Genomic DNA, 15,564 nt, shown 5'->3' with positions numbered 1-15,564 from the left:
AACGCACAGAACGCGTTTTGGCTGTTTTTAAACGCTCGCAACGCGTTCTGGTAACTGTTAAACAGCCGGAACGCGTTTTGTCAATTGTTGAACGCTCACAACGCGTTCTTAATGTTCGACTTGTATTATTTGCCGCTTTCTACCTGCGGACAATGAGATTTATATTGTACTTATAAAACAAATGAATTTCAATCCATTTTTCAGTTTTTAGGAAACAACTCAATTATTGACAACTATAATTAGATACCAAAGATTGGTTCGGTTTTTCTCGCCGAATCATTTCAACAATATTAAATACCAGCGGACAAAATCTCCTTACGATCAGTATCAACTCAATCATCAGGAAGCAAACAAGGTTTTGTTTTTTGTCAGTGCAAACGAATGTGCATTGATAAAAAATGCAAGTGTCACAATTTAAATGTACTATGTAAATCGAAATGTCATGCAAATAGTTCTTGTAAAAATAAGTAATGTACCTATGTAAAGTTCAACAATTGACAAAACGCGTTCCGGCTGTTTAACAGTTACCAGAACGCGTTGCGAGCGTTTTAAAACAGACAAAACGCGTTCTGTGCGTTCGAACGCACAGAACGCGATGTGGCCGTTTTTTCCGGCCACTGAGCGTTTTCGGTCTTCAGGACTAACATATGCACCACGATGCACTCAAGCACCACAATGTACCCATCAGTCCAAATTTGAACTAATTTAAGTAGTATCATAATGTATCCATTATTTTAAGTAAAACGGGCTAGGGGTGTTGGAATTTTTAAAGGAGTCAGTGGTCCAGAAAAGGTTATGTATTAGGTACCTCTAGTTTAGTGTTACACAAGCTAATTTTTCAACTCTATCTGTACTATCTACATAAAATAATGCACATTAGTATGGTTCGTGATAGATGCATAATCCGTTGCTGCCTCTCCCTTTCGGTAAGCGAAACTTTTTTTGTTGGAACAATCGATGGCTTGCGCGGTCATGGGGAAATGAAAAGGGCAACTAACTATCGTAAGTATTAAGAGCACCACGAGTATGCTGGAAGATAAAAAAAAAAGCAAACGCTGACTCATGCTCCGTGATCAAGTATGAAGAAGTAAGTGATTATGTGGTGTGGCAGGCTACTTACATATCTAATACATCGACACAAATAAATACAAAATTTATTGTAAAAGCGCGTAGGTGTATGGGACAAAAAGCACCTGTCACTCTTGTAAAAGGGAAAGTACCTACTTAACTACCATGAAATTAGTTGCCTATTTTTATGAAAATACAAAGAAACATTCAAGCACCTTTACAAAAAAAATATTAGCTAGATATATTTATAACGTACAGTAAAACTTCTTAAAGTATTTGCCTTAGAACCGCAAATATATGTACACATGTATGTGTTGCAGTCAAAGGCGGTAATGTAGGCGCTGTGTGGAATGACTTCAGTCATAATAAAGGTCTGACTAACGCAAGCTATAATTGAATTTTAAATCAGAGCAACTTAAACCAACCAAAACCTAAATATTTATTGAGAAATTTTGATTATTATTTTACTAAAAATCATCATAAGGTCGTCAGTCCTAAGACTGGTTGGACACGTACCTCCACTCCTTCTTATCCTGAGCTAATCTTCGCATTTCTCTAAAACTAGAAAAACCCACAACCCCTCCTAATTCCTGTTTCTGCCTCTAATATGTTTCTGACTAATCCTTAATACCTGAGAAAGGTGTCCTACCAACCTATCTCGCCTATTTCTTATTGACTTCCATAGAGTCTTCTGTTCTCCTATTCTTTCTAATACCTCTTCATTTCTAACCTTTTCTACCCACGTTATCCTCGATAATTCATTGTTCAATAAAAATTATATTTTCACAATGTACCTGAGTTATTGGAACAATGAATATAATTTATTGAAACAACCTATAGAATTTATCTATTAAGAAACATTTACATTTGATCAAAAACNGTTAAAGCCTTTAATATGTCTTCAAATATAAATAAACATCTCGTTGATATTTTCAGTAGTAATTGGTACCAATAACAGCACATTTGAGCAATGCAATTTTAGTGGATAAAATGGTCAATTTTTCCGTGCGGTACTGTGCAGATTATACGCTCCTCACCGGTTATGAATTTGGCCGAGAGTTGTCTCCTTTCTTTTCTGGCCTAGTGCTATTCTTTTCTACTTTGCGCCGGTCCAACTAAAGGTCACATCGTTACAGAAACTAAACGAAGTATACCTCCAGTTTAGTGTTACATAAGCTAATTTATCAACTCTATCTGTACTATCTACAAAACACACAACGTAATCATGTCATTAGGAGGGGTCTATTAATTCATCATTAAAATGCACCTACGTGGTATATGTGTTAGGCCCGAAGACCGAAAACGCTCAGTGGCCGGAAAAAAATGCCACATCGTGTTCTGACTGCCTTCAAACGCACAGAACGCGTTTTGGCTGTTTTAAAACGCTCGCAACGCGTTCTGGTAACTGTTAAACAGCCGGAACGCGTTTTGTCAATTGTTGAACGTTTACAACTCGTTCTTAATGTTCGACTTGTATTATTTGCCGCTTTCTACCTGCGGACAATGAGATTTATATTGTACTTATAAAACAAATGAATTTCAATCCATTTTTCAGTTTTTAGGAAACAACTCAATTATTGACAACTATAATTAGATACCAAAGATTGGTTCGGTTTTTCTCGCCGAATCATTTCAACAATATTAAATACCAGCGGACAAAATCTCCTTACGATCAGTATCAACTCAATCATCAGGAAGCAAACAAGGTTTTGTTTTTTGTCAGTGCAAACGAATGTGCATTGATAAAAAATGCAAGTGTCACAATTTAAATGTACTATGTAATTCGAAATGTCATTCAAACAGTTCTTNCTTGTAATAATCTCAATTTTGACATGTTTCTTAATTATTACAAATAAATTTGTAATATCAGCTAAAATACCTAGTAAATTTATTTGTTGTAATTTTTATTATTTTCGCATACGAAGCAACGGGCTAGAGGGACAAATTGTAAATATCGCTTTAATATTATGGTCAATTTTCGTTGTGCATTTTCTCCGTGTTTTCTATGAAAAACTGATACTTTAATCGCGAATAACTCGAAAAGTATTTATTTAAAAAAAAATGTATAGAACACTAATTTCTATTCTATTGTGGTCAAATTATAATAAAAATTTCTATCCCCGAGATAGGGTGGCAACCACCCTTAGGGTGCACCGTCCTTTGGCATAATATAGATGTTGATCCTTAGGCTATCCCCTAACCACTGTCAAAATTTCGTTAATTTGACAAAATTGCGAGATCAAAAGATCAGTTTCCTGATGGAGAAAGAATAACATTGTGTGGTGCAGTATTTATCCACGTGATATCTTTTTATGTTCATTCAATGCTGAACAATGCCGTTCTCATTTAAATGTTTTATTAAAAATTTAGGCGAAAATTATTAAACGAACAATTACCAATAAAACCATACCTGGCCCGATAAAGAAAATTCTAATTTGCCAAATCTACATAACCACATGAAGTAATTACAAACAAACGCTTTCATTTGTTTAAACTGTAGCTATCGATGTTTTAACCAAAAGCGGTTATTACTTTATGTTCTTTGCAACATACTTGCTTGTTTGTCTTTTAATAACGGACCAACCTGTTAAGGTATGGTGCTAATTACATTACCATTATCGAGTACATTTACATTTATTTGTAACTACAAGTGCATTAAGGTTTATTCGGTTTTGAAACCAACGGCATTTTTGGTGTTTAACTTTTTCATTCTGAGCAACAGTGTGCTCTTTCAAAATACGTGTTATGAAAAATGTGATAGATCATTTCACGTAAATTACCTTCCTTGTAACTTTAAACTGTATTAATTATTAATTGAAGGGATACTACAGTTTTAATAAAGAATACCTATTAGTATTTTTAGGGCTCTATATCAACAGTTAAAACAATTAAAACAAAAAGGAATAGGTACCTAGTAAAGGAGACCGTGCTAGAAAAAATAGAATATCAGAGACTCGTCCCTAGGCACAGGTAAGGTAAGAAGTTCACCGAACCTTTTAATTACAGGTTACTTTGTCGTAATTATTTCGTTTTTATATCACAACAGCTAAAATATCTTAATTTGGTGAACGTGTGAAATATAGTTTTTTTACGAACATGCCTAATCGTAAATAAGTATCTGAAAATATTACCTACTTCTCTGAAAATTTTCCTAAACTAGCCAAACATTCAAAATCTTTCGAACAAAGCATTAAACACCTCAAAAGCTTAAAATTGCGTTTAAATGACAGATTATTATTTATAATAATAAAAGATGTATGAAAATAAATAAAAGTAAAACAAAAATACTGGTATGCAAGCGAAGGAAAAGTAGGGAAAGAGCTTATTGGAACAATGAATATAATTTATTGAAACAACCTATAGAATTTATCTATTAAGAAACATTTACATTTGATCAAAAACTGTGATTGTTGAGAGAATTAATTTTTAATTAAAGCAATAAAATAATTTCTTTGAACCAAAGAACCCAGATTCTTGTTTTAATAGACAGATACACTTTCGTCTTCTATCGTTTTCTCTATTGTTATCCGTAAAGCTAGAATGGCCTTCCGCGTTCCTTATTTCTCCTAAACCCAAAATGATCTTTCCCTAATAGAGAACAAATTAGCAAATATTTAGCAACAAATTAAGCGCATGTAAGAAATAAGAAATATAAATTTCTCGTGCTAGCTTAATATACGTCAATATCTTACAGAATAATAATAAATGGATTGGATTATGTTATGTAAGGTAATGTAATAAGCGACTGCACTTAAGGGTGGGTACTAAACGAGTTATTATGAAACGGCATGATTACAATTGAAAAAATTAAAAACAGAAGCACGGCTACTTCATCACTAAATATGCATATTGAGGAACTTCCACAATTATTTGACAGAAGCCTGTCGTTTTCATGAGTAACAAATGTATTGAAAATAACAGTAAGTAGAAACAACAAATTATAATTAAATTATTATTGGAACTAAAAAAAAGGATGTCATAATGGCAGTGAAAATTGAATTGTATTTCACTCTGATTGTTTAAAATAGTTTGCTTGAATGTTCAGCTTTTGTGATTTCAAAACTCTCTAATAACGTATTGTGTTTTTATTTAACCTTTGTTACCTATTTAGGTATATGCAGAATTTTAACGTTACCCGGTTATTTATAGCACTATAGTTTGAAATACAGTTGTTTTTAGTCAATAAACTACTTGTATTTTCTAAATCGGTTTGTTGGGGGTGTGCCACACTGTCCAACAAACTAAACCCTTTTACCTTTTCTTTTTTTATGCTACAAAAGTGATAGAAGACGAAGTTTGTAAGGAATACTTTGGTCTGTGTTTATGAAGAATGCTGTTGATTGATCCTCACGGAGCAAACTAAATTTTTATGAGAACGCAAAAATTACAATTTTCGATTGTAAATGACTGAATTTACCGTAGAAATACGTAGTAGAATTTATTAGATAACTTATAATAATCTCAATTTCGACGTCTTTCTTTAAAAATTTAGTTTNCTGATGATAAGAAAACGGAGACAGTTTTGAATATTTTCACAATGTAGACTAGCAAGGATTCTGGAATTTGCATATTTTAAAGCAATTTCAGATAGCGCGGATGCCATTGTGATGTACGTATTCCTTCCAACGCTTCTTACCATATTTTACATGCCCAGTTACATATTTAAACCGTTTTAATGCTCAAAAAAATTGAAATTATCCACAGCTTTTAATGTTATCAAAAGCTTCAATTCTATTTTTAATTAACTACAATATAAAAAACTATATTCCTTTCAGATCTATACATTATTGAATTATTCTTAGACGGCTAACAGAGCGGATATTCTAATCAATTTTGATTGATTTATTCAAGAACTATAATGTGCAATGATGTAATTATAATATGGGTAATAATGAATTGCAAAATTTTACAGAAAGATACAAGAATAAATTAATAAATACAAGAATTATAAATATTTAAAAAATGTATTTATGAAATACATATAAATGTTTATCAAAACTGTGAAAAACTGCTACTAAAGATGCTTGTGATCAGTTTGATATGTACCACCTCAATAAACATTAGGAAACAATAATGAGCAATAAAATCAATAACAGCCATTAAGTTCTTTTACCTACCTAAATGCTTGCACACGCATCTTTCTGATAATCGAAGGTCATCACTTAGGTACTATACCTATTCAAAATTAATTAAGTAAGCATTCACTCACCTGTACTTTTGTCTAGGCTCTGGGAGATTTACAACCAAATTACCACATCAATTATATTCTGCATATTTGCAACAAACACTATCTAATAAGTACCTATCCGAATAATAAATAATAAAAGCATAAAACACTATCCCAAACACTTTCTTAACGGCGACAAACCCCAAAATCAAGCCACAACTAACACCACTTTGTCCTCAAAATAAATTATTCGATATTGTCAGACATAAACCTGAAGAAAACCCTACGAGTGAGGTCTAGTGACCTTAATAACGAGGGGGTTTGATGAATGACAAACGTCAATGAATAAAAAACGCACAGAAACACAACCGGCACATTCACTGAAAATCTTGTCTTCTACAGGCACATAACAAACTTGATTGTGAGACGCGTCGTCAAGCTCAAGAACCAGCAAACTGGCTTCTTGTCTGCTGATCAGAAACGTAAACCAAGGTAGCCACTAACACACCGATGGATGTAAGTGGTATAATGTATGTATGTTATAGAGTTGTAGTAATAACGTTATATCAATGCGGTCGCCGACAATCGACTTTCCTTTCCATCCGGTCGACGCGGCAACTTGGAGTGATTCGCTGACGCTCGCGACGCTGACGACGCGCAAGTCCGGGCCGCGGACGACGTCGTACCGCGGCGTGGGTAGTCGGTTCTAACGAAGGAAGATGCTACCGGCGTGTTGCGATGGTAGGTAACTATATCACCACCGTGCTTACATTTATTATGCCTGTAGTTAATATTTATACACAAACTATTCGGCTTTTGAGGTTTTATTCTTCAATAATATTTATGGCGAAGAAAAATCATTACCATGTGCGTTTCAAATACAAGACAAAACAAACAAAAATTTTATTTGAAATAAAGAGATCATTCAAGTGCTATGTAAGCGTATTGAATTAAGAGAAGCCCTATTCGAAATGTAACATAGTGCCTGTGCTTAGTATAAGCTCTAGGCCAAGGGTAGCCAACCCGCGGGCCGCAGGCGGTCCTCCTTGAACATTTTCTCAGCCTGCGAGATAGCCCTGTGAAGTTGGCACCCCCAAATGCGAATTTTTCAACCAAATTGGTATGATACGTTTGCCCGAGCTGAGCTCAGGATAAACAAGCTTTTTTTTTCGTTGGTTCACCCTTAGGTCAAAATTTATTACAAAAAGGTCTTTTCAAGATGAGAACCACTGAAAATATTTGAACAATTCAATGTTTTTAGAACCTTGGTTTCTCTGTATTAGAATCGTCAAAATTACTAGCGTACTACTTTTACTGCTCATACATGAAACAAAATTTAGTAATCATTTAATTTTAAGTTGCATGGATACACTCTATACATATACGCTATTCAAACAGAAGATTTCTGTTCTGATATAAAAAGTTCTATTACCTACAATTATTTTGATACTTCGGAATACAAACCTGATAATCCTTACAACTGTCCTCATGACCTAACCTCTTAGGAAATCGAATGACTGTCTTAAAGCAGAGATTTTTATATTATTCGTGATTGTTTTTTTATGACAAAAAAATTTTTTTAGAACTTTTATACCAAGTGTATATATAATTGAATAAAAGTTTTAAAACAAAGTTATTCACATTTTCTTTTAAACCGTTATAACTTTTGCACCAGTGGTGAGTTAACGAAAAAACCCTAGAACCAATCTGAGCTAACGTTGGGCAATCGAATGACAGTGTAAATACATCGAATTTAACAAATGTTTATTTTCAGTGGTTTTCAACTTGAAGAAATTTTTTTGTTATAAATTTCGATCCAGAAGTGGGTTAACCAAAAGAAAATGGGCTATCCTGGGCTCAACTTGGCAAAAGATGTTAATTTCGTTGAAAAATTCGCATTTGGGAGTGCCAACTTCTCGGAGATTAGTGAGATCCACTACAGTTTAACAAAATNGGTTTTAGGAATGAAGGCGATTTGGTCCTTGTCCTTTGTTGATGGGCGGCAACCGAAGTTAGGCTTGCTCCCAAAATTCGAATCCCCAAATTGGCTGGCTAATGATAGTCGACGATGTTTGTTCTGATCAGGAACCACCAATTTAGAGTTCTTTGTTTGTGCAGAACACGCGTAGTACACTTTTTCAAATGTTCAATTTGTTTTTTGATAGTTAAATTAGTCGTTAAAACGACGCGGTCCTTTTTTGGCGATTTTTGTCCGAACCGTTTAACTATCCTACTGACTGCGCCAATTAAGTTTCGGGAATTTGAAACTTTGTTTTTAAAAACGTTTATTAAAAACTAGAAATTACAATCGACTTCCTTATTAGAAGGATGAAAAGTAACTTACTCTAAAAACTATTCTTTCTTTTCTCTACACATAAAAAATGAAAATACATAATACATATATAAAAAAAATGATGAGGCATTAGATTTAATGCAATACATAGAACATACGAGTAATATAATACTCAATGCTTAGCGTGTGAAATATAGGTGAATATAACTCGCCACATGATATACCAACACCTAATATAACAGCTATAGAAGCGTCAAAATTTGAAAAATTTCGTTGATTTTAACATAGAAAGTGAGTGGACTTGGTGAAACGCAGAATAATGAACGCGGTATATTTCCATATCCTCTGCTCAATAGGGCGTGAAAAATTAACTTCAACAAATTTTAATTTTTAATTTCTTCAAAATATTTGCATATACGAGGTCTATTCAAAAAATATTGCGTTTGAATTTCTGCGGGTTACGTATATTCGATCTTCTCTTTTTTTGTGGCGTTATGTTGGTACCCATGTCTCTCATTTATACCGGCCATGTTGAATGTTCAATTAAATTTTGACAGCTGCTTTGCTGCTTGCACGTGTTTTGGCTCGCCTTCGATTTTTGCTTATTCCAAAAAATGGACCAAAGAATTTGTATCAAATTTTGTATTTAAAACAAAAATAAGTACACGGGCGCATTCCGTATGTTGACTGTGGCATATGGTGAATCTACCTTGGACCGAAACAACGTTTATCGATGGTACAAGATGTTTTCAGAGGGCCGAGATAATGTGAACAACGAAGAGCGTGCCGGACGCTCGAGCACGTGAACAACAGACCAAAACATTGATCAAGTGAAGAAATTAGTATTGGCCAATCGTCAAATCACCGTTAGAGAAGTTGCTGAGGATCTAAACATATCGATTGGCTTCTGCCATTTGGTTTTTACCAATAATTTGGGCATGAGACGGGTCGCAACGAAATTCGTACCAAAATTGCTCAATTTCGACTAAACACAGCATCGCATTAACATTGGTAAAGAGCTGTTGTATTCTGTCCGCGACGACCCAAATTTGCTCCAAATTGGCTTAAAACAACACACTAATAATGCCGCAGCCACCGTATTCCCTAAATCTGGCCTCCCTGTGACTTTCTTGTTCCCGAAACTGAACAGGCCCATGAAACAACGACGCTATGCTACGATTGAGGAGATAAAGACGGCATCGAAGGAGGAGCTGAACAAGATCACTAAAAATGATTTTTTGAAGTGCTTCGAGGATTGGAAAAAAATAGATATTCATGAATATATTAATAATTTTCGAGAAAACACAAAATTCGCGATGCTTTTTGTACAGACCTCATACGTATATATAAAGTTTTCAATACTCATATTCAATTATTTATGGCAATGAGAGGCGTTTATATAACATAAGAAAATCATTTATTAGAAAAGAAAACGTTAAACTTGAACTTTTTAGTTCTTATGGGTACTAGAGAGAAGTTAACTTAAATGAGTATAAGTTTTTCTGTCTCCCTTTCCTCCAAGTGAGAATATCTACCTAAATAAGTTTGAATAAACCTCTCATCCTGCTGATAATACGTTATTTATGATTATGAACGCCCATTTATAGCTCTTTATGAGTATATGTTTTTATATTATATTACTATATCTTAGGCATCTTCACGAACCAACATTTTGAAGTCTCAGGATGCCTAAAGGAGTTACAATAAATTAATGAAACTTTGCAGAATTGACTAAATAAGTGTAATATTTCTAATTTTAAGAACGGGGGAAAATTAATGGCAGAACCATGTGAAACTATCCCTAAACCTGTAAAGGTTCCAACTAATTGAAATTTACATTTGCTTATTATTGGTTCATAAGAATTAAAATAAAAAATTAATTACGATCTTAATCCAATTTAAACGGCTTAGGTGTTTTATTTAATTTGAGTGCAGTTCTGTTGAACATTAATTCGACATTTCTATAAAAGTTTTGCAACTTTTATTTGCATTTTTTTTTTAATTACTCATTAAAGTGTAAAGGTAATTTAAATTTCCGGCGTTAAGTGTTCTGAAAGTAATTACGGTAATGAATTATTGAATTCGTTCCAAAGTTTGTAAATATTTTCGATATCCAGCGTTAACTTTACCACCTAGTACAAGCACACAAGTCTATAAATATTTTGCTATAATTAATACCTTTTAATTGGCATTTCAAAACGAGCACAAAATTAAGATCGACCCAAAAATAGGTCGAGTTTGTGCCAAAACAAGTAACAAGTTAAAATTGTTTACACGTTCTAGCCCATCCCAAAACTATCATGGCTCCAAATTACAATATTTCAAGTACACTCATGTTAAATAGTTTAGTATAGACAGTAAGTGAATTAAACCAACGCATGCAAAGATTAGTATTATCGTTTTCTGTATTGAGTAAGCTTTTTTCTTTTAACTAAGCCAACAACTCTTAGGTTAATAGCGATGAATCCGGGGAAAACAGATAATTTTACAAAAAATTACAATTAATATTAGCTACACTCTAAATATAAGGACGGCGTTCTGGTGTCGACATTTCGAGCGGCCTGAGCCTGATCTCTATAGATTCTGCTTTAGCTTTAAGAAATGTAATAGGTACATATTTATAAATTCGCACCAAACGCCAGAAAAATACAACTTTATTTCCAGTGGACGAATGCGGAATATTGGTTTAGGTTTGTTAAGAACTTTTACCCTTGCATCATACAAAACTGCAGGGAGGAATTAAAAATCAACACTAACAAACACAAACGCATATGTAATTCATTTAAGTACAGCGTAGGCTCGATTTTCTGACAATTTGTCGAAATGGCAATGTTCGGATTATCGGTTGCTATTAACAGGCTGAAACCTGTTAAATTAACTCCTTTTGGACATATCCACCAGGGGTCACACATGGCGCGTGACGTGTGACGTTACACTTTTTGGTTTTATACCCTTGTAAATTTCCTTCCTAGCGTCGATAAAGGTGTTTCACTAGTTTAATTAGCATTTTTTGCATTTTAATATAGTTTAAAAAAGTATGATGCAAAAAATGTGGGGCGTAATTTTATTGTTAACTGTAGAAATGTGAAATGTAGCGAGCACGAGTGTGTGTGTGCGCGATCGGGCACACGTGTACGTGAACGGCTTATAGATTCTCTCCGACTAGCAGTTAAACAGTTCAAAGAAAAAAATAAACTATCGGGATGTTTCTAGAAGGTTCAAGAAAGTAAACAAAGAGTATTTAAAGGAAAAGACGATCGCTGAAAGGAGAAGAAATAAATTGACCGTTGCAGACGTGAATCCAGAAATAAATTGACAGTGATAGCAGTGAAATAAATAGCACAGTGAATAGTGATATATCAACAGTAGTGTAAATAAATATAATAATTTATAACCTAAGTTTAGTAATAATTTAATAGTGTTTTAAGTTCTTTAATAATTAGTGTAAATATTTTTTGTCGTTATCAGTCTTAGAAGTTAATTTTATTAAACACACGAACATTACAGTACTCATAAAAAGTAGACGGTAATAAAATATTTGTGCCTGATGGACGATTTCGTGGTTTTGGTTTTTGGTATGTTTTCCTACGATTGTTACGGTTTAAGCTTTTATAATTTTAGGTGGGTATTCTATGACGTAAAAGTACATTATGCCATGATAGCTTGAATTATGACAGCCTTCGTCCCTATCATGAAGTGAACCGTTATTAGGTTTCGGTTGCTTTCCAGAGGTTTCTTATCTGGCAAAAATCTTGGTACCATATGAGTTTTCATGTTTACTGTCTACTATTTACACCTCGTGGGTGCTGCAGACTCTTTCTTTGTGCAGGAGGAAGGTAGACAAATAAGTAATCCATGATCTTAAAGCGGCTGTCATATTGGATTTAGTATGACGTCGCTCACTTTATCGTTTTGTAACTCGTCAGATCATTTTATTTGATGCCCGTGTTCAGGGAATTTAAAGAAGAAGAGTAATCCGACATCTTGAGGCGGTTTGCATTTTTAATGTGATACAATATGTTTTAAAGTGAAACTTCTTTACGCACGGTAGGGTAAGTTCGTTTCATGCGAGTTGCTATGTAACGAAATCATGCAACGCATTTTGCCCCGCTCTCTGTCCCTATGTATGCTTAGATCTTTAAAACTAATCAACGGATTTTAATGCGTTTTTTTTTTTAATAGATAGAGTAACTCAAGAGGAAGGCTTACATGTATAATACATGCATAATATAGTAGAGAAACAGTGATAATTTCAGACGTTTGTAATGTGATGTCGTAAATAAACACATTTTTTTGCGATTACATTGCAACGCTGGCTGAACCCTACGAGATAGATCAAAATAATATACTACAGTATTGTACACATTAAAAAGGCCTACAAAGAAGTCCGGGATGGTATATGTCTATCTCTTAGGGATAACCCACAATAACGATTTTTTAAGCAATACAGCATTAATCCTTATCCAATTAAATACTTTTAAATACATTGTACATTTAATATTGATCAATATGGCCCTTTACAGCATGTAATTTAAATGAATATTTTCGAAGATATTACAGACCTAAAATGCACGGACATAGCGGTTGCGGCAGTACCGGCCGGTTTGTATTGTCTAATGATAAAAAAGCTGTGATTGTTGTATATAAAGACATTCTATAGTATATTTACTATCAGCATTGCACCCATTAAACCAATTCCTTAATCCCCTATCCCGGTATGTTTGTGTGAAGAAGTTTCACTTTAGTAGCGTGTTGTATAATTACACGTTGTATTTTTTTTTTTAATTATATTGTATGATCACCAATAGCGTGTGCAAAATTTCAGTGGAAGCAGTGAGTGGATCAGGTTGCAAGGTTTCTTCCATATACACTAACATGTGTAAAAGCTTGTAAAAATAAGAATGCGGCTTTTTTTAATACTTTGTATAGATATATATAAACAAAATAGAAAACGGAAACGCTTAAGGGCTCACAGTTCACGTTTAGTAGCCTCCTTTAAGCCTGAAACTTATGCGTAAGAATAGAAAAAAGGCCTAAAGACAATAGGCCTCTTTGTAGTTACGTCATATTTCAGCACTCCGGCCTTGTATTGTGGATGGTATTAAATATACTATAAACTGCAGAATAAAAGAATTTTGCTAATGATCCAAATCACTACTACAAAACATTAAGATACGATGAATACGATACATTTCATTTAACGCATTTTAGCAATACCTACCTAAATAAATTTCTAGATACAGTATTTAAGAAATTACCAAATAAAATAACTACATCTTTAGTTACTGAAAGTTTATACATAATTTTATAAGCTTTTTGCTGGCGTACATTTAGATATAATCATTTAAGGTAAGGTTACATTTTTAGGCAACTCATCAAATCTGATATAATTAATTACTAGTTTTAGGAATCCTAGTTGTAGCTGCGAATGTTTATCAACTACTAATAGTAAATTAAACAGTAAAAATGAACTTACTAGTACGACGATCTCTGCATTTTCTTGGTGAGTCGATAAACAGGCGTCTAAATCAAACTTCTAGGCTCTAATTGCAAGGTTATGTACACGCTACACTTTACACAAATAGATCACTACAAAATAAACGCTAAATTTGTATACAAGAAGTACAGAAATTGAATTAAATTTTTATACCTTCTACTCTACTTGCAAATTACCTAAATTGTTTGATCTGTCACTGGAATCTCAAAATTTTGTTTTGAAGTATCCTGGCAACGCACAGTCGCTTAGGTATTTGCAGGGATTACTGCGTTTTAATTTTTCAAAAGAAACATGCCCAGTGTATGTCATACGTAAAAGAATTTCATTAAGAACATTTCTCAGGCGAGAAACATTAAATACTAATTAAATTTTTTTTTTAAAGTGGCAATACTAACACTGAAATCATAATAATAACAATTTCGAAAGTATATTTCTACTTTGTATTACATATAATTATAATTTAATTAAAAAAATATTTAGGTAGTATTTATCTTGAACGTTCTTGCCGTAATGGAAAAGGTATTGTTTTTTATAGTCGTTCTTTCGATATGCAAGGTGAAAACATCTCTTAACTGACTTATTTACAAAACTATCTTACTATGTCTAATTAAACCGAACGATTACTTGGGTATATGGGTTACAAACCTTTTTATAGGTTATGTATTTGGTTTATGTTTCTTTTAGATACGCCCATCGAAATGTACTGCATTTTAAAAAACAAGGTGTTGAAGATTGTACAGTTAATAAGTTAATGATAACTATTTGTTTATGATGAAGGATGTCGATGGGTACTTATTTTACTCATAAAATGAAGGAATTAGAACGAATAGGAGAACAGAGGACTCTATGGAAGTCAATAGGCGAAACTGGTTGGTAGGACACCTTCTCAGGCATGAAGGTTTAGTCAGAGACATAATAGAGGTAGAAACAGGAGTTAATATAATCAATAAAGTTGTCTAATATCTTTTTTTTATTTTTATTTATTTTTTGCCAGAAACAACACATTAATAATGCCTCAGCCACCGTATTCCCCAGATCTGACCCCCTGTGACCTTTTGCTTGTTCCCGAAACTGAAGAGATCCATGAAAGGACGACGCTACGCTACGATTAAGGAGATAAAGATCAAAGGAGGAGCTGAACAAGATCACAAAAAATGGTTTTTTGAAGTGCTTCGGGGATTGGAGAAAACGTTGGCACAAGTGTACAATATTTGGTTAAGATTACATTGAAGGGGACAAAATAGATATAAATACATATACATATACATGAATAAATAAATATTTTTTTAAAAAACACAAAATTCGTGATACTTCTTGAATAGACCTCGTATAAAGAAATTGCAATTAAAGGAAATTGGGAATCAAAAGAAATTCACCTAGCAACGCTTATTTTTGCTAATTATCGGATTGTTCGGAAAGTCATTTCGTTTTTTCCCGACAGAGGATTTAATTGTATTCTTTTGCACCCAACTTCACATTTAAGCCGTATAATTTTTATATGCTATGAGAGCTCATATAGCAAGGCTTGTGTGTGAAAAA

General features: G+C 33.5%; 1 protein-coding gene across 2 annotated transcripts in view; it reads right to left on the bottom strand.

Moving 5' to 3' along the window:
* The window catches only part of LOC108736806 (RNA-binding protein Musashi homolog 2-like), a 248,417-nt gene extending 234,189 nt beyond the window's left edge, over positions 1 to 14,228 (bottom strand). Inside the window, exons 1-2 of one of the 2 annotated variants that reach the window (XM_025979600.1) lie at positions 14,179 to 14,228; positions 14,005 to 14,117 (exon numbers count right to left, since the gene is read on the bottom strand). In XM_025979600.1, the coding sequence (XP_025835385.1) occupies positions 14,005 to 14,024 (20 nt within the window). In that variant the 5' untranslated portion in view covers positions 14,025 to 14,117; positions 14,179 to 14,228. Of the gene's footprint in view, positions 1 to 14,004 lie in introns of both variants that reach the window. The other variant, XM_018469384.1, reaches the window with a different exon arrangement.
* Positions 14,229 to 15,564: the final 1,336 nt, after the last annotated feature.

The sequence above is a fragment of the Agrilus planipennis genome, unplaced genomic scaffold (genome assembly GCF_000699045.2).
Source record: "Agrilus planipennis isolate EAB-ADULT unplaced genomic scaffold, Apla_2.0 scaffold142, whole genome shotgun sequence".
NCBI classification, from domain to species: Eukaryota; Metazoa; Arthropoda; class Insecta; order Coleoptera; family Buprestidae; genus Agrilus; species Agrilus planipennis.
The sequence above is the reverse complement of the archived record's forward strand: the minus strand, read 5'-3'. Positions and strand labels throughout refer to the sequence as shown.